This window comes from Lupinus angustifolius, chromosome LG02, assembly GCF_001865875.1.
Source record: "Lupinus angustifolius cultivar Tanjil chromosome LG02, LupAngTanjil_v1.0, whole genome shotgun sequence".
NCBI classification, from domain to species: Eukaryota; Viridiplantae; Streptophyta; class Magnoliopsida; order Fabales; family Fabaceae; genus Lupinus; species Lupinus angustifolius.
In genome coordinates this window covers 20,942,998-20,966,901 of record NC_032010.1, presented here as the reverse complement: position 1 = coordinate 20,966,901, position 23,904 = coordinate 20,942,998, and the positions used below count along the sequence as shown (strand labels likewise).

Sequence of the window (23,904 nt, the reverse complement as noted above, 5' to 3'; positions counted from 1 at the left end):
TATTATATTTATAAATACTTACTTGAAAATGACCTCGTTTTAAAGAAGCGTATAATATATATGTATTATTAGAGTAAAGATATATGTATATATATATTCAATTTTTGAAGAGATTAAATATTAATGTTAGATGATGTAATACCACATTCTATAAAACCATTTCTTTAAAGAAACCACTTCCCCATTTTAGTACTGTAGTGAACTGCAAAGACTAGTTGGAGACAACTACACTATGCAGTATGTGATTTTGATTAATGAATCCAACTTTATGTTAGTTTCATTTAAAACATTATCCCTTGTTTGTGGTTACTAAAAAGGAAGAGAATCACATAGTAAAATTCCATAAATATAGGGTCATATAAAATTGTGAGCCAAACATAAAATGCTTCTTAAAACAGAAGAACTAAATTGTAATTCAACGGCTAACCATGTGTTAGAGTAAATGTCAAAAAAAATTCACTACTAACCATAATTTGGGTGTATTTGGCCTATTTTCTCTCTGTTATTATCCCTTTAGTTTTTCAATTTTCTGGATGATTTCTATGTACACATTAAGAAATCACATCAATGCTACATTTTTATTATCCATCATAATCTCCTAGATTATTAAAGTCACATTTACATATTCCACATTTAATACCTTCCTATCCAATTCTTAATCCTTAGTATTTATTTTTTTTCTCTTCATGCTAGGATACAACATTTTCTATAAATCTTTATTCAACTGAGATTTTTGTAACAATCATGTCAACCCTTTTGATTGTTATTATAATTACTTGTTTCAATCATGAAATGACTAAGATGCCATGCATGAATTTTCCATTGTTGTGTCATTACAAATACATGCAAGTAGCATTTTAGTTTGTTTTCTTTGTTCATGCATTGAGAGAAACAATGATGGGTTTGAATGCAAGGGACATGCTTCTTCATTGGTGCAGAGTGCTTCATGTTTCAGCAGAGAAAAGCTACACTTTGATGCAAAGATATCCATTATTTTCTGGTGCTTTGTTAGTGTTTATCAACATGTATATATTCCTTTCTTATATTTACAACTTCTTGGTTTATATATTCCCATTCCTTGTATACACTGCAATTTTTGTTGCAATGTTTTGGAGTTCTGAGCAAAACTTCATCTTATGTGTCAATAAGGGGGAGAAAAAGAGAGGGGAAGAAAGGGTTGAGCCAAAATATCGAAACATACCGATGCAAAAGCGACGCGAACTGTTTTATAAGTATCCATCACAGAATGCAACAAGTAGAAGAAGAAATTTCACAGGGAGGAAATTGGATGTGTATGGTGGTTTAGAAGAAAAGGCTAAGGATTTATCAGAAGTGTTTAGAAATGAGTTCACTAACAAAGATACATGGATTAGAGAAGATAAATATATTATGGAAGAGGATGAGGCTTCTTTGGATTATGAGTTTTCTGCAGAAAAAAATGAGGTTCCTACAACACAAACCTTGTATTCTGAACCTCCCATGTGTGACTTGGTTATTTCTGGTGCTGGATTTGGTGGTATAGAGAAAGAGATAGAGAAAAATAAGGATGAGAAAGAAGCACAAGAGGGTATAAACAAAGTTGTGGAATTGAAAGAGGATGATCAGAAAAAACTCATGGATCTTGGGCTAGCTGAGATGTACAGAAACAAAAGGCTAGAGAGTCTCATAGCCAGAAGAAGAGCATGGAAATTATTGAAGTTACATGTAGAGAATGGTCTAAATGGTCCAATTATCCCGAGAGAAATTGCACCGTTGCTTATCGCACGAGCGAACCGTTATGATTCTCCAAGAGAGTTTGAAGTGGTTGATGGCATAGAAATGCCTGGTTCTGCTCCATCTGCTTTGAGAAGTCCATTTGATCTTCCTTATGATCCTAATGAGGAGAAACCCAATCTCAAGGGAGATAGTTTTGATCAAGAATTCTTCATAAGTCTCCAGAAGGAATTGCAGTTCTGTAGGCATGAAAGCTTCAGCTATTTCTCATTAGAACCCAGGCAAAACCGGGCTTACGCTAGAGGTAGAAGGTTTCCAGGTGATGAAAACTTTCTCCTAAATCTTTCCTTTTTCCTTTCCTCTCCGATACAATAGCGAGAGAAAAGGAAAATGCGCTAAATTTTGACGATGAAATTGAATGCATTTACTCTTGCAGGTATGGGAAATGAGGATTGGTTTGAGCAATTAATCTCCAAAGAGGGCAATGAAAATGAATCTAAATCTCTCACACCACTAAGTGAAATACAGGAAACAATACATGAAGAGGATGGGGAAGGTAAAACTGCAATGGACGGCACTAAAGATGAGGAACTAGAGAATGCTCATGCAACAAATTCCATATCAGTTCATACAATTGAGCCAGACTTAACGACAAAGATGGCGAATGTTGAAAGTTCTAAAGTTTTAGAGAATGCAGGACTAACAATTCCTAAGCCTCATGATAGGGTCCCTAGTTTTCCAAGGTCTGTTATAAATGCTACTAATATAAATGATTCTTTATATGAATCTCTTCCATCTCCGGTTGATAAGAACCGGGTAAATACGATATTTACCATCGGGCGCATTAGACTTACTCCATCACATTCCTTAGCTTCTGACTTACAAGTAGAGGTTTCTGAAGTTGGTTCACCAGCACTGACAATTGATGACATTCATGAGACCAATACAACCACAGATGAAGAATCTGTACTATATGATGGGGATATTGATAGAGACATCAATTCTGATAGCGAAGAAATGTGGGGAGCTTCGTTCAATTCAAGAGGAGTACGCAGAGTTAACGAGCAGGATATTTCGGAAGTACACAACTGGAGGGACATTGCTTCACCCCTTGCTCCACAAATCATAGATGAAGAAAATGCAGCCGATGTGAGCTCTATGTCCTCAAGATCTGATATGCCTGATGATACTCCAACTCATGCAAGAAGCAGTGATCACAACATTTTCGGAATTGTAGAAGAATGTGTAGGAGAAACTGATGCACCCCATCTTCCCGTTCTTCAGATGTGTTAGCACGTTGGAAGCGGTTGATGCGGCTGATGGATAAAAATGTTAATCATTCACCCTATGTAACACATTCAGAAAAACCAGAGTGAGTTATTTTAGTACCATTACATTTGTTATTCAGCCAGATAATCAAACATCATGAATCTCACATTTGATATTCAGTGTCACAATCAAACATTATGATTCATGAATCTCTGCATCCATATAAGGTAATAAGAGAGATATGAATATTGTTTTCATTTTTAGCATTCTTGTTCAATAGGAAAGGACTATCCTATCAGAGGATTTGATAACTGAGGCACAAGTTATCAATGATGTGAACAACTCAAGCACCATTGAGCAAGATAACACACACAACTCAAAAAGTAATGAAGATAACACACACAACTCAAAAAGTAATGAAGATAACACATTACTTGTTGAACAAGAAACAATTGATGAAGTCTCTATCAACTCAAGTTCATCATCTTCACCAAGGTCTGTATTATCAGAAAACACCATAGAAGACCAATTTTACTCCTCAACTCATAATCAAGGGATGCAGTTAACTGATCAACAATCAACACTGAGATTATGGCACAATCAACATTGAATGGTGAAGGTCCACTTGACACCATGCATCAAAATAACCAGCCTTCAATGGTTGATCCAACAGTGGAATCACATAACAGTGACTTCAGACATTCTCAAGTGTGAATTGTGGTAGAAACCCATTCATTTATTTTCTATATATTTTTCAAATCTTCAATAAAAGTAGTGGTCATTGTTGTGCAATAACTAAAGGCTTTGGTACATAATCATCAGGCCATAAGGGAAAATTTATGATTGGCTTAAATGAATTCCGATCTACTGGATAGTCCAGTAGTGGATGGAGATTATGACACGTGACAAATATCAAATTTGAACTTCTCATATTCTAGTATTGGACTCTCCATTACTAGAAAGGAGTTGAACTCGGTTTAAATGAATCTTAATATTGTTTATATATTTGGCACATCTACAAACAAAAAAATCTCATAATTTGAACATCCTTGTAACTTTGTTTTACAATGAACAAAAACAGATCTTTAAGCCTAAACTTATGCTTTATTTGTGACATTGACTAGGAGTGGAATTTTGGCATGGAGAATTCCATTGAAGAATCAAATATGTCTAGCAATATGAATGATGCAGAAGTTTACAATAAGGATGATGGACAGAATTTGAAGAGTGGTGAGAAAAGTGAACAAAAAACTGCTCTCCTTAGTAGTCAGGATGCTACTGCAGAATCCTCAAACAAGTTTTTTTGGTTTCCCACAGGTATCCTCGCACTGGAGGCAATCCTGTCCGAGCCGGAACATCCACAGGTACGTGGGGCTAACTCTCCCAACGGACATTTTTTCCATTCGCAAGACTCGAACCTGAGACCTTACTTATGGGGAATCAAACATGTACCATTTGAACCAACGCCCATTGGTAATCCTCAAACAAGTTGAGATAATGAATGTGAAACCAAGAGAATTATTTGATGATAAAATAACATTTTGATCCTAAAACCAGACCTAGATGTCTAGTATATGGTTTAAGAGGATGTCTCCAATAATGTTTAAGGTTTAACTAGTTATATTGTTTGTACAATATATACATAATTATATATTATATATTTAACAAACATGTATGATTATAATGGAGTAATTTCTCTATATTGTTTTTTGTACTAGAATGAAGTAGAACATTGGTATACCATCTCCCCCTTTTATTTTAAGTAAAGAGTTAGGTCACTTCTTGGATTAACCTGATTTAACTTAGTCGAAATGAAATTTTCACAAGCATATTAATCTCTATTTCAGTTAATAGCGCAAATCAAAAAAATTTGCATGCTCGTATGATAAATGTTCCCGCATGCCACGTGGATGACCGTGGTATAATCCCTCGCAATGACGTAATTGTTTTCTTAGAGGGTGAGCTTGTCGTAATGGTAAGGTTGTTACACCATGAGGTCACAATGTCAAATCCTATAAATAGGATCTATGCTTGCAAGGTAAAACTACATACATCTAATTTTCTCATACATCACTAAGTGAGAGTATCATGCACTGCCATTTATCTCATAATAAAAACCACCAAAGGGAGTAAATCAATAATGAAATTGAAGATATTCAATTCAACTACATATATTACAATATTATCTATTGGTTACACTTGTTGAAAGTATCATTTCTCGCTTAAATAGTAGGAACCCTTGTTGAAAATAATGATGCTCATTACTAGTAGTGAAGGCTCAGAGTCAGGAACATGAACAATATTGCTTGCAACAGAGAATAAATAACATGAAAATTGATGATTTTAAAAAACCCTGCCAATATCAATCCTTGTATCCTGATTTCAAATGAACAAGTCTTCCAATTTAACTTTGTAAAAGATATTGGCATCCTTTACACAATAGCAATAATATCCATTAGACTCATAAATACTACTAATATACAACCTTGCTACTCAAGTTTATAGGCATAGAGAACAAGGCAAAACTCAAAGGTAGCAATATTTAGAGTTGAATAATAACCAACACTGCTGCTATCACTATCACAACCTTCAACACCACTACCCTCTTTTTCAGTCTCAGCTTCAGGCTTGAAAATGAAAAGCCCGGGCCCAGGGCCCGGGCCACTAAACAACCAATCATGCACATCCCAGAATACTTGAATAGGTTGCTTGTTAACTATAACAGTTTGGTTTCCTCTAAACTTCCACTGCAAGTTCTTGACATGAATCAACACAACACCATCTATGCTAATCCACATCTCAGGATCGTTATTAGGACCACTTGTTGAACTATCCACAACAATATCACTCTCTTTTCTCTTCTCATCAAACCTTGCCTTAGTAGAGAAACTTTTCTTGGCAAAGACATTTTCTTTCTTTACCAATAGCATGGCCTCAACAAGTGCTGGTCTTGATTTTGTTCTCTTGTATGCTTTCTTTTTGTAATCTCCTAACATCAACACAACCTCTTCATCAGATACTAAAGCTACATAATAATCACTTATAGGCTCCGGGCAGCCGGAGAATTTAGCTGACCGGAGATCCCAATAGACCTCTACTTGGTTCCCCTCAACCTCAAATGTTTTGTAACCTTTTTTACTCCAAAAATGCCAAGGCTTCACATCAATCTTGCAGGTGTAATGTAACTCACCTCCTACACTATCAACTGTGATGTGCAGGTAATGGTTCATAAGGTTTTTGCACCATAAAACTGAAACATTTCTCCAAAAGCCTGCAACATTGGTTTGATAGAAACATGTGACAGTGCTTTGTGCAACTTTGCTAGGTAAAGGCTCTTCTGTTGTTCTCTCTGGTATAGATGATCCTTGTGGTTGTGCTCTAAAGGAACGATGCAAAGCCATAAGGATCAGATAAAAAAATCATCAAAGGAATAAAAACAGGTTCTATAATCCTTGTTGTTTTGTGAGTTTATTATCATCAATTCATCATTAAGATGATGAATGAAAATATCATAACAATATGCTGAATGAAAATATGATGAATGCAAATATGCCTCACTTTAGATGAATCATGAGGAAAAGAATGAAATTTTAGATACCCTTTGATTGATCAAGCATGGAAATATGTTGAATGATTAAACATCAACATTAACAACAAATATGTTGAATGATTAAACATCAACATTAACAACAAATATGTAGAATTTTTACAAAGGGATAGATGCTGTTATGTAAGGTGATGCTATGACTCTTAAGGTGAACCTGCAATGGTGGGTATTAATTATTTCAGATGAAATGAGGAAATAGAGAGAGTTGACAAGAAAAATTGTTTACTTTTCTTTGGAGAAAAAGTCTCCATCAAGAGGTTAGAAAGAAGGTGTGCCCGAAACACAAGGAGTAGAAGGAATGTCCTCTTACAGGTGTTAAGGTTGGAGTAAAATAGGATGCTTAATTCATTATCACAATGCTATGTCATAAGGATAGGTAGTTAATAATTATAGTGGTATTATGTTTTCCGACAATAATCTAATATTCTAATGTCTCAAACCTATCTTATAACAATGAAAATATGTCCTATTAAATTTTTTTTAAAGAATTTAATTTTATTCACTTCAAAATCTATTGACAAATTATTTTTATATATAAAATAAATATGAAGTGATGGTGTGATTTTGTTTACTTCAAAGAATGGTATACAAGTATCATAACTCATTATCTATACTTCTATATCTATACTATATATAAAGCCAAAACATGATGTAACTACCACCATGGCATAATTTATTCCTATTTTGCTCTCCAAAAAATTAATTTTAAAAAATCATATAATCCTATATAACCACCTCAAATATATTAACTATAAGTTGCATATCTATACTACTTAATAAAGGAAAAACCTAACCTAACTTTCATGAAGTTATTTTGGGTTTTCTTATTTCATATTTTATAACTTCTAATTTTATTGTATAAGTTATACTTTCATCTTTATATATACTTATACCAATAAACATTTATTTCATATTTTATAACTTCTAATTTTATTTTATAACTTCTAATTTCATCTTTATAACTTCTAATTTCATCTTTATATATTCTTATATTAATAAACATTTATTTCATATTTTATAACTTCTAATTTTATTTTATAACTTCTAATTTCATCTTTATTTATTCTTATATTAATAAACATTTATTTCACATTTTATAACTTCTAATTTTAATGTATAAGTTGTACTTTCATCTTTATATATACTTATACTACTAAACATTTATTTCATATTTTATAACTTCTAATTTTATTTTATAACTTCTAATTTCATTTTATAACTTCTACTTTTATCTTTACTAGCATGTTGACAGGCACTATCGTGTCTGTCATCCCGCTTTCTTATTGTTTGTGATGTGTATTCTACATATTAAGTTGTATTATATATTGTATTTTGCAGTTGAATATATATTTTGAGGTAATTGTTCAATCTTAAAGAAAGTATGCATATAGAATTGTGTTCATCAAGAATAGAGTCGTGATATCTTCACTTAATTTTATTTTCTACCGTGTTGACTCAATTAAAATACTCGATGTTCAAATAAGTGATATAGTATTTCACTTAATACTATATTAATTGTGTTTATTTGAATGTTGTAATTGAGTGATATTTTAATTGTATAAATATAATTACCTCAAACAAATATATATTCAACTGTAAATTACAATATATAATACAACTTAATATGTAGAATACACATTACAAACAATAGGAAAGCGGGTTGACAGGCACCGCCACGCTAGTATATTATAAAGTTCTTATAAAAACAATTTCATAAAAATATTGTTTTTGTTTTGAATAAATTTTATTGTGATTGGAGTTTAGATGAAAATCCTTAACAACAAACATGAATTGAAATAGTAGTGAATCTACTCATTCATCGTTTTCAGGTTAGTTTTTGACATCGTAAATAGTACTACCGTCTCAAACAGAGTTCAACGTGGAGATACTGATTCAGATTGAATTTGTATTCAGCCACTAATCAACAATCATGGTAACTGCTTAGTTTAAGTGTGGATAAACTTCAGATTAGTTTATGATTTTGAATTGAAAAGTCAACAACTGCTATCATTATAATATTTTTTTGGTAAACGTGATCATCATAATATATATAATACATAATAAAAGTTGTATATAGCATAATTATTTAATTTCTCAATCAATAATTATAAATTTACAAACTGTTATTTAGAATGAACCTCTCACTTAAGAGAAGCTTATCTTAGTAGTTAATCTATTCACTCATCTAGCTTGTGAATTGGATCTTGAGAGAAAAAGTTATTTGATCCAATCTAATTAGATTTCTTATCTAATAATTATATAAGTTTATTAAAATCCAATTCAATAGAAACCTGTTTGGTTCAGATTAAGAGATATTTTAATAAGTTTGACAAAAATTCAAAATCATCACAATACTCCACCACACATTAGAAAGAAAAGAAGTACTCTTATAAGCCTAACTATAGTGTTTGTGGCAAATGTAATTAGACCCAATTAATCTTTTCCAGAATTACTTCTCCTTTTCCCAGTTTATATTTAATATTTTCCCATTTTGATTGGAATGGTTTGGTCTAAATACTCCTAGGTAATAAATAGGGTGGTGATAATTTATTGATATAAAAACATCCTTGATAAAGATTTTGGAAGTGCCAAAGTTAAGGACAAGGAGAATCCAAGTTTTGGTTTTTTCTATCCATGTTTCTTCTACGGAACAATTGAGATCTTCACTACAAAATATTACATATGTATATAATACATGTGTTTATTAGTCTACTTTGGGATAATAGACAAATTGGTAGCAGTAAAAAAAGGTGACGGGTTAGAAAAAAATGTTAAGAACATTTGTTTGATTAACAAATCAATGAAGCAGGAGTCAGGATGAACTATGAATGAGATTAAGTAGAGCTCTCATTCATTGGATTCATTCAAATAGGCACATACATTTAAATACACAAACAGGACAATAACTATAGAAAGAAGATAGCCACAAAAACATCAAACAATACTAGTTGTTAATGCTAAGTATATAGATCATACCCAAAAATAGATGCAATAAACTCATGAACATATATTATAAAATCAATATCCAACAAAACCATAGCAACTGCAACAAAGAGAAAATCCAGAATTCGATGGTATCGACAAAGTCTTACAATTTAACAAAATTAATAATATATCAAAACTAAAATAGATTCCATCTTAAACTTAGCATCTGAAACTCTCCAATCATACGAAGAAATAAAATTTACCGCACCATTCAATCTCCCTTCTTCCTGAATGAGCAACCCTCAGTTAGCCTTGCCTTTCCTCCGGTCGGCTGGCACAAGACAGTCTGGCAATTGCCGCATACTACGACTGTCTGAGAGTGACTGAAGACAGTGGTTCTGCAACAAAGTAAAACAAAATCAAATTCACATCACTCCAGCTATCAAAATATTATTAGAATACAAAATCAACCACCCAAACAAATGAAACAAAATCAAATGACTTACATGTTGAAGCAACCCTGGCACTTAACATCCTGAAATAAAAACAACAGCCAGGGAAAACAAGGTCACAACATTACTTCTTAAACACATAATCAAAACAAAAGAAAGAACCACAATATACTATACTGAAATTCACTTACTACCAAATATTGTTAAAACAGACCACAATTGTCTAGAGAATTCCATAAGCAGGTAGGAAAAATAAAATCTAGCTTGTATGTACAGATAACTAGCTGTATCATCTAAAAACTCTACGAAGCATTTCAATCGGAGCATTGATATAGAGCATATGAATAGGAAACTATAATCAATTGTACAAGTGTGGCAGTGAAAAGAGTTCTACTATGTATGCATATCTACACCCTTCAACCCACCAAAATACTCATCAAATTGTTATCTATCCAATATATTATATTTCAATCTATGATCTATCTCCTCTCACGTTCAACAACCATTTATATCTAAAACCAACAAATTCAAGTTCTTTCATCAAATGAGCATAGTGAAAATCAAAATCATATTATAAAAAGAGAACATAATAATAATAATAATAATAATACCATGAAGAAAGAATTTGGGGTTTGAACAAGACGCTTGAGCTTGTGCTTTCTCTTCTCAAGCTCAACCGGGGGATTTAGCAAATCAATATCATTCTGAAGAACCTATTAATCATCCAAACAAATAAACATCGTCATTCAAATAATCAAAGTCACACACACTCTCATAACATAGGAGAAAAACACCACTTGTTCTAAAGTATCGAAAGCGTAGACAAAGCCTAATTATAAAAAGAACGTATACGAAAAAAGTGTTACATACCATTTTGAAATCAGAGTGTGAAGTGGTTTGAAGAGAAGGTGAACCCTAGCGCAGCAACAAGGTGAAGAGAGGCAATGGCGGCGAGAGGGAAGAAGAGAAAGAAGGTTAAGCCCTTAAGGAGGGTTAATATGTTATGAAATGTTAAATGGGCCTCACTCAGATAATGTTATGGCCCATTTACCAGAGGATCCACGTCCAGATCCGGACAATAACATTAGACCAAGACAGGTTAAATACTTTGAGTGCATAACTGTCTATCTTAACGAGCGTCACTTTCAGAAATCGAATCATTGATTTTTTAATTATTTTAATATGATATTATTTGTGTCTAATGATTGATCCATACTCAGGATGTACTTGAAAATATTACTTAAAACATGATTTTGGGTCATATAATTAGGATTATATATTGATCACTTAAAAAATTTGTGGTAGATTTATGTTTTAATCTTAATCATTTAAATAAAATCCAATAATTTAAATTAAATGTTCTCATTTTCACCATAACAAATGTCTTCATTTAAATTAATTAAATATATATAGTTAACTCTCTACCCAAATACTTTAGATTGTCTATGTTACACCATGCCTAGTACATGATAATGGATGTTCCCATCGATGACTAACAATGTGCCTATTCGATCATGTTCTATTGCAACATGTAACACTATTTAATTTTAAATTTTAAGTAGTGTTATTAAACTCGGACTAGTCAATGATTCGGTCATGGCATTGGGTCAACGAGTCATTAGTCCAACCAGTGGGTCAATGGTTAGATCGATTAACTCGGTTTACATTAAAAATCATAATTCTACATAACAACATTTAATAATTGTATACTCAAAATTTAAAGACATTAGCATACCAGATTAAACAATCAACAAAGAAAATTTTACTCCTATAAAATGACACAAATAAGTTGAAAATATTATTAAACAACATATAAACTATGCTTTAACTACAACAAAAGTATACAATAAATTTAAAATTTAATTAAGTCATGAAGATTTTACTATAACATAAGCTAACAAATGACAAACATAACTACAAATAAGTTAAAAGTACTTGATTTTTCACCTAAAACAATATCGATTTGATTGTGTTTAAAAAAAATTAATTGACTCGGCCGTTCCAACTAGTCCGACCATCCGAGTCACTAATTTTAGGCTTAAACTAACCGAGTCAACCCGATTTTGATACAAAATCAATTAGATGAGAGACTCAGATTGATTAGGTGTCCGATTCACAGTTAAACTAGTTAGACCGACTAGTTTAAACCGAGTTTTATAACACTATTTTTAAGTGTTCATTTCCTAAATTATTTTAGTTTAACCAATTTTAATATAATTAGACTAAAATTTATCTAATTCCAAATGTTTCAAGCTCTCATTTAATTAATACTAAAATCGATCTCACTTCCAAATTAGGTGATAGATTGGACGAATCCAATCATCGAGTGGATCAAAGACACAAGTGCACATATAAAATGCGTATATGTGTGTCTTGTGAAAGATAAAGAAAGGGGAAGATGGAGAAGGTAAGGGAATTTCTGAAACCAAGTCTTAGCCAACAAGAATCCGATGCCATTTCACGTATCAATATCAGGCCTAGCGATAACTCCAGCTTTTACGAGCACTTCATTCTCACTGGCATCCGAGTCGACCGAGTCGAACCCGGTTTCATCTCATGTTCTTTCAAAATCCCTCCTCGCCTCACTGTAACTAATCACTTATTTTCAACGCCAACGCATCATAATCACTTATTTCTACTTGATCATGATATATATTTTGATTTTGTATAACAAGTTAGTTATTTTAGGTTTGGTTGTGTTGCAGGAGAAGAATGGGAAATTGGTGAATGGTGCAATTGCGACTCTTGTGGATGAGGTTGGAGGTGCTCTGGTTCATGTTGAGGGACTCCCTATGAATGTTTCAGTTGACATGTCCATTTCTATTCTTTCAACTGCTTATGTCAATGTAAGACATAACATCATCCTTTTCATGTATATAACAACAAACAACGATCAAACCTTTATCACACTAGGTGGGGTCGACTACGTGGATCGAACAATATCCTAATGTTCTATTATAAATCATAATCATGTTCAGATAAAACAAACATTGAGCTCTGAGTCTTAATTTTATGTGTAGTCTTGGTTATTCTTAATTTAGAGGTTGAGTCTAGGCCCAACCTTACAGTTGTTTGGCTTACGAACATGTTTGCCTTATGACCATGAAGCCACGAGTTTAAATCATGGAAAACAGTCTTTTCGCATGCGAGGTTAAGAGTGAAATTAAGAATTGATCTGTATCAAACCATTCGTTCTATTCTACCTGCATATATCTATATTTTTTTGCTCTTAGTATAGAGAGGAGTTTGGCTATGATTTTATATCAAACCATGCATCTCATCTACCAAGTCCACCTTTTTTCCTCGGTTTCAGAGTTTACCCACACCCTTTGAGAGTGATACTATTCACCAATCCCGGGAGTAGGCATGCCTATAAGGATTGAATCTTGAGTGAAACTTGGGTAGCTACTTAACCCATCAAAATTTGATTAATCATTAAAACAATAATTTAAGAAGACAACAAAATCCTTAATGCAATTATCTTGAGATTCTGATTGGTTGTGCCAACATAGACACTTGCCTACACAAGTTTCCTCATGAATCTTTGTCGTCCTCCTGGGAAGTAAATACACCCTTTGTAAGCTAGTTGCCAGAGGAATAGAATTGGGAAATTTTATGAATTGATACACCTGAAATGCCATTAAGGGTCCATTTGCGAGTCGAGTTTTGGAGAGAAGGGAAAGTAAGGGAATGCTTCAAGTTCAAGGTCATCTCGCAAGTGTATTTCATGGCTCTCAAGCATTTTCTTCCCTTTCCCGCCTCTTCAAAATCCAACTCACAAACAGACCGTAAGAGACTGATTACTTATAGCCTGCACTAATATGTCTATGGATTTTCATCCAACAGTCTCGTATTTCCTGCCAAACTGCCCTTTGTCTGTTCCCTATGTGAAAATATATCCTTCCCTTGTTAAGGCTCAGACTGACATGTTCTTTGGCATGTGCGTTGTGTGTAGCCGCTTGCTCTAGAACTAGTTCTTGTTTTAGTTTCTTGCTTCTCACTTCATCTGCAACTGATTTATTTTTGCACCACAGTCCAGTTCCCAACTTCCTTGCTTCTTTCCTATCTTCCCTTCTGCTGTTTGCGCAAACATGGATTTTTGCAATTTGAACTTTGATATTTAGGGTGACATATGCTTTTACATTCTTTAAATGTTTGTGTCTTATTATATCTATGTATATATTTCATTGCAGGATGAACTAGAGATTACTTCTAGGCTATTAGGAAAGAGAGGAGGTTATTCTGGAACGATTGTTCTCCTAAAAAATAAGGCAACTGGTGAGTTGATAGCAGAAGGTCGCCATTCACTATTTGGTAGACACAACAGCAAGATGTAACTATATTATGGTATATATGTATGTGTATCAATATGTGTGGATGTATCAATGTTTTTTTGGGGAACAGATTTAGGCATGTGTAATAAATTTGATATGTTATGAGTGAGAGCATGATTGACATTTTTTTACATTGAAAACAAGTAAAGTAGAAAACATTGAGAGGATAATGTTGGGTTCAGCTAGTTACTGTTACCATAAAATTGTTTTTCATATAATTCTATCTATGTTGTTGGCTGAGCTATCAAACTTGCAAAAAGTCTATTTGAGAATAGCAGAACACAGTTTTTTTGGGGAGACAATGTTGCATCTTGACGTCCTTGTGATAAACAAGAATAGCATCAAACAAGTTGTCTGAATGTCCTAAATGAATGTCTGAATATGGACATGATTCTGCCATATGTTTTAAACACTTGGAACTTTCGAAAATTTAATGCTCAACCTTCAGTTGCAGACAAGTTATGATAATAATTATCTGAATATTAAGACCATTATCATGTTAAGATTTTGTTCTAATTGTAACAGAACTTTAGATCTCAATTTTCCTTCACAGTATCGGATGTGTTCAGCAACTCCTAAAGTTAAAAGTGAATTGTGTTAATGTACACCAAAAAAACAATAAAGATTGTGTTAATCTATTTACTCATATTAATGACGAATTTTATATCTCACAACATGTTTATTATTAATTATTAAATTTGATCTATGCTTACTAATAGTAATTTATAGTTTCTCCTCTGCTTGGACTATATTGGAAAACACTCGCTAGTTAATGATTTATGATCACTAGGCCTAAAGACACAAGACACCTTAATTATGTGGTTGGGGATAGATCAAACCATAACTTTAATCCCAATCTTGCACCACAATCCTATTCCTAATTCATTCAACAGAAAACACATTCAATTGTTAATGCCAAAACTGAAACATGTTCAATTGTTGCATTGTTCCAACTTCAAGCTTGGCTTCACCTTAACCTTTAGGTAAAACCACCTAGGTAATAGATTCCGAATGGTGGCAGTGGTCAACCACGACAATGCTATAGCGGATAGTAGGATGACCACTACATCTAACGTAGTACATACAGTAAACAAAAATTTTCTGGTATGCATACTGATTATCAATACTCAATTCATAATTTCCAGACAGAATTACCATTGATGAGAAGCATAACATAATAACATGTTAATAATAACAAAAGCCATAATAGTTAACAATACAGAAGTGCGTTTAGCCAGAGAAGGCTGAAACAGAAGCTAAAGGAGATTTTTAGAGGATGAGGGAGAAGAGTGTGCGTTGTTGAAGATGGTTGCAGCAGATTCTGTTTCAAGAAAGTGCATGTTGGAGGTCATCAATGAAGTCAAATATGCACTATCGAGCACTGTGAGTGTGATATTGCATATTGTTTTGGGATATTCAGTTTCAAGTTGTATGATAAATAATAATATTTTATCATACAACTTTTATTTTAAATGGTAAACTTTACTACAGTGGTATCATTTTTGCTTGCAAGTAATTGTTCATTATGATTACAGACTCGACTTATTCAAGCCAATGCATGGAATATGGAAGGAGTATATAATGCGGGTACTTTTCTTCCGATGCTGGTTTTCACAGTTTCTTATCTTCAAGATTTCTAGCAAGGAGAGGAAGATAATATGATTGTGATAATCTGTACTTTTCTTCTTTTATGGATTCCTTAACCATAAACATGGTCAATTTTACAGGGAAAATCAATTGCTTCAATGTCTTCTTGGTGCAGAACTGCATGGCACTGTTGTTATAGGTTTGAACACACTCAATTCTACTTTTCGACGAGTTATGAACACCAACCATAATCTTACCATCAGAAATGCTTAAACTATTTTTTCCCCAAAGTTGCCTAGGGCTTAATATGTAATTCATAATTTCATTCACGTGCATTGAAATTGCTGTCTACTATGTACCTTTCATGTGGAAGTTAGGTTAATGACTAATCATTCAATGGCTTGACACGGTTTTATTTTTCGTAAATAATCGAGGTAAGGTCAGCTGTCAGGTTCTCTACAAGAGAGGCCAAGGCAAATGATTTTCTGTTAGCCTAACCTTGTAACACTAGGGAGGAAATGAAAATAAGAAGATTTGGTTTTAAGCACAACCAAGTCAGAAACATTTCTCATCTTGCTACTGATAAGGTTACAAGCATTGACCTGGTATAACAGTAAGAAAGAAATAACTTACCAGGTTTTTTTGTTTATTCCTCATTATCCTTTGACCTAGCATGATGTTTACTAGTATATTTGATTGTTGTTTATAAAATGTTAACTTGAAAAGGAAAACTATTATGGCAGGCAACTCATACTCATTGGACTTTTCAAGAATTGGTCAGAGAAATAAAATATAAGAAAAGAGCACATGAAATGATAGCATCTCCATTTTAAGTTTTAGCCACAAGAACTGATCTAGATGCTGAAAAGCTTTGGCATCTTCAAATGAAGACAACACCAAGCTACAGTTTGCATCAGTCTAGCAGAAGAAAACAGGATGCTGATCTCTATGATTGTGGTGTGGACAATCCTAAGACTCATCATGTCCTGAAATCTTTCAAGTTTGCTGTCAAGAAATGTGTAGCAGTTTTTACATCGATTCTCTCTGGCAGAAGAAAAATAGCCTCAAAAGGTATTGGAAGTTATGACAGAAAGGATTTTTCAAAAGTCAGAGGGGTATCATGTAAGTCTTGTTAAAATTATAAAAAAAATACTTTCATTTGATTTGAAATGATTTTATTGTGCTTGCTTATGTTCAACATTATATGTAAACTAGGATTCAGATTTTGGAAAAAATTTGTGGCATAAAATGTCTACACAAAAACTTGCATTTGTGTTGATGAATGCTTTTGTATTATTGTTCTTAGTGCATTGTCATATATTTTCCAAATTTGATTGATATATCCTGATTTGCAGCTTTAATTGATTCACCATCTGAAAGTACCATCAAAAGTTCATCATTACGGAAGTTCACATCTTCCTATGCATCAACTAGAACTGCGAGTGAACAGCTTAGAATTGGCAACTTTTCCTTTGATGAAATTTACAAGTCAACAGCAAAATTCTCTCCAGAAAATATTATTGGCGAAGGTGGATTTGGAACAGTGTATAAGGGAAAGCTTAATGATGGAACTCTTGTGGCCGCAAAGCGTGCCAAGAAGGTATTCCATAATATTCATCTTATGACTATTTCTTATCCCTAAACATGTTAGATTGTTAGTGAAGAAGATGCTGAAATAAAAGCATGTTCATGAGATACTTAGAAACTTTATAAGCATAGATCACTGGACTTCATCTTTAATGTTTTTTGGGGCTTATAACTGTGAGTCTGATGCAGTGAAGTTTGTTGACAGAATGTACTAAACACACACTTGTCTGAGTTCAAGAATGAAGTATACACCTTATCAAAAATTGAGCATCTGAATCTTGTGAGGTTATATGGATATGTGGAGCATGAAGAGGAGAAGATCGTTGTTGTTGAATATGTTAGTAATGGAACACTTCGACAACATCTAGATGGTAAGACTAAGGCTTTGTTTGTAAGTCATATATCACATGAAAATGGAAATTATCTAGATTTTATACATAGCTCATAATCTAGTATCTTCTGAGTTTAGAGGCAATAACCAATTTTACATAACTCAACTAAGATGACAGTTATTTGATGAAAATGAAACATCAAGAAATCAACTCAATCAGTCCAAAGTCCAACTCAATGAAGCCTAAAGACTTGGATAAACTAAACTGGAAAAGGACATTCAATATGTAGAAAATGATCCGTTATAAAATCAGGAATACCTTCGTCAGGCCCCATTGGTGCGAGCCTCGCATACTGGGTCACCCCTTATTATTTCATTCATATATTACTAATTTCACAAATCACATCCTCTGAAGATAAAAGCAATATAGGATCTGACTTTTCTCCATTATTCTTGCTCTCATAAGATGTCCAAGGTTTTTCATCTGAAACTTCATTGAATGCTTAGCTTCACATGTTTCAGTTCTTGGAAGGTGCTTCAATCCTATTTTGTTAACCATTGCACTTATGACAATGGTTAAGGAACTATAAAAAGATAGTTTTATCGGAAACCTAAATACATCACAATTTAGTTTACTAAAACTTACTTTTTTTGGTTAGTAAAACAAATATGTATAACCCGAGTAAAACAAATATGTGTAACCTGATTTTGGCGAAAGTTTCTGGGTGCATTGTGTTCCTGATGTACCAAAATAGGCTAGTGTAGTGTATATATTATCCAATTATGCAGAAACCAGAGGCAGTAAATTTATAATATAGTGCATATTGTCCTAAAATTACTCAACTATTAATACAGGTACTAGGGGAGATGGACTAAAAATTGGTGAGCGTCTAGACATAGCAATTGATGTAGCACATGCAATCACCTACCTTCATATGTACACAGGTAACCATAGTGACATTATATGTCTTGTTAACTTAATCCCAAATTGTCAATATACAATAAAAGATAAAACATCTGAATTCTCGAATCTGCGAATTTCATTGACAGATAATCCAGTTATCCATAGAGACATCAAAGCATCAAACATCCTAATCACTCAGAACCTAAGGGCCAAAGTGGCAGACTTTGGTTTTGCAAGGTTGTCTGATGACCCTGGTGCAACCCATATTTCAACTCAAGTTAAAGGAACAGCTGGCTACGTGGATCCCGAGTACATGACAACATATCAACTCACTGACAAGAGTGATGTTTATTCTTTTGGTGTATTGCTAGTTGAAATCGTCACAGGAAGACATCCAATAGAATCAGATAGAGCCATCAGTGATAGAGTTACAATCAGATGGGTAAGTATGTTAAATATCCACAATGCATTAGAATAGACCCACAATAGTATTTTTACCACGAGCACATCGGTTTATAATAAGTTGTGATTGTTTTAACCATGCATGAACATCAGCTACATCTCAATCAAAATTTAGAAAGCAAAAAAGTGAATTTTGTGCAGTATCCAAGTTATTGAAAGCACGCACACTGGACTATTCTAAAAAGGCCACTCCAAAAAAAAATTGGACATGTAATTGTTTAACTGAACTAAGATTCATTTTAATTTGTTAATATTCATATACTTTTTAGTTGAAGTTAATCAATTTGTAGGCTATAGATAAATAAGTTTAATGCCAGCATAATTCAAATTCATTTTATTCACATAAAAATTGTATGGAAGAAATATCAGCATTTTTGTTGGACCTAGAGTCAAATTAGAGCCTCACAGTATTCTTGCAAAATGGGGTCAGCTTTCATTATGTTAGGTCCCAGTTCAAGGTGTGAGACTTGAATTCCACACTGGAAGTATGAGATTCTTGTGTGGAGTTTCTATGGCTTAGGCTCTTAAACCTTGTTCTCCAAATTTTAGTACCAATTGGTATAAGAGCTTGGTAACACTGGCATTTGAGACTAGTTAATTAGTTAGTTTTGCAACAACAAAAAACTTAGTTATGATTTATGCAATGCTATCCTTTTAGTTTATTTTGGAAAAAAAAACTAGCTATGCATCTAATAAGTAATCCAATGCATAGAATACTCTTACCCATGTTTCTTATAGTGATAATGATAATGTTGACATTAGAAACAGTAAAATCACTCCAGAGAATTGTTGATTTGATTAGACAGAAATAATTTGCATGTGTGCAGGCAATGCGGATGCTGAAAAAAGGGGAACCTGTGATAGCCATGGACCCGAGATTGCGAAGAAGTCCAGCCTCCAACAAGGCAGCGGAGAAAGTTCTCAAGCTAGCTTTCCAATGCCTTGCACCTACAAAAGAATCAAGGCCATCCATGAAGAGTTGTGCAGAAGTTCTATGGGCCATCCGTAAAGCTTTTAAAGATCAAACCCTTTCACATGATCCTACCCTTCCTTCTCACCATTCTGCATTTGTTCCTCAAAGAGAAAAGAGCAACGAGGGTTATAAATTTATCTCAACACCTAGTCAAATTGTTGCATAAAATTTGTTCATTCATTGTGCAGATAGTCAAGAAATTGTTAGTTTCAGTGTATGCCAGATTGGCTTCAATATGGTTGCAGTTTTGATGTCCATTTGATTATATTTATTGATTTGTATAGGATCTTTGATTGATGAAGAATGGTTTGAATTGTTTAATGCAGCTTCTATGCAACAATCTGTCACTAAGTGAGGAAAAAGGTCAAAAGAGTAGTGCAAGCTAGATTGAAAAGAGAAAAAAAGAAATAAAAAGTTCTCCAAGTTAGTCATTTAGCCAATCTGCAAGAAGTTCTATTTATGGCAAAAAGAATCCTGTTATATGTAATATAATTTAGAGATATGGAATGAGATTAAGCAAAGGTAATGTTTATAATTCTAAATTATATTATAAATAAATCACATGCATAGATGAATAGTTTAAGAATACATTACTCATTTAGTCATTTATCTGTCTAATATCCACTTGCAGTTCTGTATCATCAAAAAAGAAAAGAAGAACAGTACCAAAAAATGTGGTAACATGCAGCATGCATAATTAAATACTGAAAACATTCCTATCAACCACTTTTATCAAACCACTACCCTTTTCTTTGTGCTTTCAATTGAAATCTTTCAGACCAAAACTATCAGATCCAATTCCTCCCTTTCTATCCCACACTCTCATATGACTCTTGCTTGTTTCCCTCTTTTGTTTTTTGGTCATTTTTTATTCAGAAGATAGAAGAAAACTCTTCCAATCTTGTTGGACACATTTTGAGTCTCACTTGAAGCAAAAAGTACAGCCTGGAATAGTAAAGTATATTCTTTCCTCTCTATCCTATTTCTTCAATTATTGAGCTGGAGAGATAGCACTGATTGAAGTTGTAACTTGTAAGTACTGATACTCTCTTGCTTTAGTGCTTTCTGTTTATGATAATGTTGAATGAGGGTACAATGATTATGTTTTTGTGAACAATTCTGTGTATTTGAATGATTTGATCAAGTAGGTTTAACTTTTTCTTTTTGTGTCAGGTTGGGTTTATCTGGCATATTCTCAAAGTTGGATAGTACATGTAATCAAGGGGCATGTTTTGATTCATGTCTTTGTGGTTTCTATAAGATTATAGCTATATAAATAAATTGTATTTGAATTGCTCACATACATTAGATGAGAATAAAATTATCAAATTTATAAAATTGTTTGTTCTTTCCTCTCAAGTCTCAACTATTAAGTCTAGGTTAGTGATATGAACTTTTATTATGTGGCTGGCTAGGACTACTATTGTTATTATATTTCAATGATTATCATTTTAGCATTGGAATGGAACATACCCCTTCATTTCAACAAAGTCTTATCAGCATCATGCTTTAGCTAATGCTATTGACAATCTGAATATTGAAGATGCATATGCTGATTCTTTGATTGAATTTGGACTGAAACACAAACAAATATCAGAGATAATTCAAAAATTACAATACTTTCCATTCATGTGGAGTTGAGCTGATTTTGTTTTTGCAATTAAACTACAGATATTACAATATTATCTATTGGCTACACTTGCTGCAAGTATCTCTTCTGATATAGAACATTAGGAACCCTTGTATTACTAACTCATGCTTGGATTGGATTAGCTGAAAATTGTGATGCTCATTACTGGTAGTAAAGGCTCAGGAACATTGACAGATTGCTTGCAACAGAGAATAAATAGCATGCAAATTGATGATTGTAACAAAAATCCCTGCCATTATAATCCTTGTATCCTGATCTCAAATAACCAGATTTTTACCAACAAGGCGTTGGACTAGTGGTGTAAGGCCCTGTTAGATTCCCAGAAAGACCAAAATGTCAAGGGCTTGATTCCTGAGAGCGACACATGTTGAGAGGAGCAGCCACACATCCCGAAAGGGATTGGTTCCTTACCATAAGGTGAGGGGATACCCTTGGTAGTACCCAAAAAATAATCAGATTTTCCAACTTAACTTTGTAAAAGAATTTGGTATCCTTCAAAATAGCAATAACATTCATCAAACTCATAAATACAACTAATATACAATATTGTTGCTCTTTGTTACTCAAGTTTATAGGCATAGAGGACAAGGCAGAACTCAAAGGTAGCAGTATTTAGAGTTGAATAATAGCCAACACTGCTGCTGCCATCACTGTCACAACCTTCAACACCACTACCCTCTTTTTCACACTCAGCTTCTGGCTTGAAAATGAACAGACCGGGCCCGGGGGCCGAGCCACTAAACAACCAATCATGCACATCCCAGAACACTTGCACAGGTTGCTTATTAACCATAACAGTTTGGTTCCCTCTAAACTTCCACTGCAAGTTCTTTACATGAATCAGCACAACACCATCTATGCTAATCCACATCTCAGGATCATTAGGACCACTTGTTGAGCTATCCACAACAATATCACTCTCTTTTCCTTTCTCATCAAACCTTGCCTTGGTATAGAAACTTTTCTTGGCAAAAACATTTTCTTTCTTCACCAATAGCATGGCCTCAACAAGTGCTGGTCTTGATTTTGTTCTCTTGTATGCTTTCTTCTTGTAATCTCCTAACAACAACACAACCTCTTCATCAGATACTAAAGCTACATAATAATCACTTATTGGCTCAGGGCAGCCGGAGAATTTAGCTGACCGGAGATCCCAATAGACCTCTACTTGGTTCCCCTCAACCTCAAATGTTTTGTAACCTTTTTTACTCCAAAAATGCCAAGGCTTCACATCAATCTTGCAGGTGTAATGTAACTCACCTCCTACACTATCAACTGTGATGTGCAGGGAATGGTTCATAAGGTTTTTGCACCATAAAACTGACACATTTCTCCAAAACCCTGCAACATTGGTTTGATAGAAACATGTGACAGTGCTTTGTGCAACTTTGCTAGGTAAAGGCTCTTCTGTTGTTTTCTCTGGTAGAGATGATCCTTGTGGTTGTGCTCTAAAGGAACGATGGAAAGCCATAAGGGTCAGATAAAAAAGTCATCAAAAGAATAATTCAGGTTCTACAAACAACAATCCTTGTTGTTTTGTGAGTTTATTATCATCATCAATTCATCATTAAGATGATGAATGAAAATATGCATAGGCCTCACTTTGGATGAATCATGAGGAAAATAATGAAATTTTAGATACCCTTTGATTGATCAAGCATGAATATATATTGAATGATTGAACATCAACATCAACAACAAACATGCAGAATTTTCACAAAGGAAGAAATGCTGTTATGTTAGGTGGTGCTATGACTCTTAAGGTGAACCTGCAATGGTAATGGTATTTGATTATTTCAGAGGAAATGAGGAAAGAGAGAAAGAGAGAGTTGACAAGAAAGTTTGTTTACTTTTGTGTGGAGAAAAAGTCTCCATGATGAGGCTAGAAACAAGGTGTGCCCGAAACATAAGGAGCAGAAAGAATGTACTCTCAAAAGGTCTTTTCTATGAAGATTCTTACAATTGTTAATGTTGGACAAAAATAGGATGTTAGTTAATCATCATAATACTTAGTCCTAAGTATAGTTACTTAATCATTAGTCTAACTTATAAGATACTGGTATTTTTAAAGATTTCATTTTATTCTATATATATATATATATATATATA

At 33.5% G+C, this 23,904-nt stretch overlaps 6 protein-coding genes across 6 annotated transcripts; 3 read left to right on the top strand and 3 right to left on the bottom strand.

Annotated features, from left to right (window-relative positions):
* On the top strand, window positions 752–3,080 carry LOC109329224. The gene is made up of 2 exons (XM_019562893.1): window positions 752–2,032; window positions 2,150–3,080. Exons 1-2 carry the CDS (start codon window positions 895–897, stop codon window positions 3,004–3,006), a joined length of 1,995 nt encoding a protein of 664 aa, XP_019418438.1. The 5' UTR covers window positions 752–894; the 3' UTR covers window positions 3,007–3,080.
* LOC109338851 lies at window positions 5,230–6,647 on the bottom strand. The gene has a single exon (XM_019576201.1). It carries the CDS (start codon window positions 6,381–6,383, stop codon window positions 5,472–5,474), a length of 912 nt encoding a protein of 303 aa, XP_019431746.1. The 5' UTR covers window positions 6,384–6,647; the 3' UTR covers window positions 5,230–5,471.
* On the bottom strand, window positions 9,573–10,974 carry LOC109338866 (40S ribosomal protein S27-2-like). Its single transcript, XM_019576220.1, has 4 exons — window positions 10,837–10,974; window positions 10,578–10,679; window positions 10,021–10,049; window positions 9,573–9,912 (listed from the first exon to the last, which is right to left on the bottom strand). Exons 1-4 carry the CDS (start codon window positions 10,837–10,839, stop codon window positions 9,786–9,788), a joined length of 261 nt encoding a protein of 86 aa, XP_019431765.1. The 5' UTR covers window positions 10,840–10,974; the 3' UTR covers window positions 9,573–9,785.
* LOC109338858 (acyl-coenzyme A thioesterase 13) lies at window positions 12,312–14,544 on the top strand. The gene is made up of 3 exons (XM_019576209.1): window positions 12,312–12,553; window positions 12,672–12,812; window positions 14,160–14,544. Exons 1-3 carry the CDS (start codon window positions 12,365–12,367, stop codon window positions 14,301–14,303), a joined length of 474 nt encoding a protein of 157 aa, XP_019431754.1. The 5' UTR covers window positions 12,312–12,364; the 3' UTR covers window positions 14,304–14,544.
* On the top strand, window positions 15,854–20,890 carry LOC109338840 (calmodulin-binding receptor-like cytoplasmic kinase 2). Its single transcript, XM_019576178.1, has 6 exons — window positions 15,854–17,009; window positions 17,243–17,487; window positions 17,680–17,845; window positions 18,661–18,750; window positions 18,856–19,151; window positions 19,999–20,890. Exons 1-6 carry the CDS (start codon window positions 16,772–16,774, stop codon window positions 20,308–20,310), a joined length of 1,347 nt encoding a protein of 448 aa, XP_019431723.1. The 5' UTR covers window positions 15,854–16,771; the 3' UTR covers window positions 20,311–20,890.
* On the bottom strand, window positions 21,745–23,774 carry LOC109338845. The gene has a single exon (XM_019576190.1). The coding sequence runs from the start codon at window positions 23,264–23,266 to the stop codon at window positions 22,355–22,357; it is 912 nt and encodes a 303-aa protein (XP_019431735.1). The 5' UTR covers window positions 23,267–23,774; the 3' UTR covers window positions 21,745–22,354.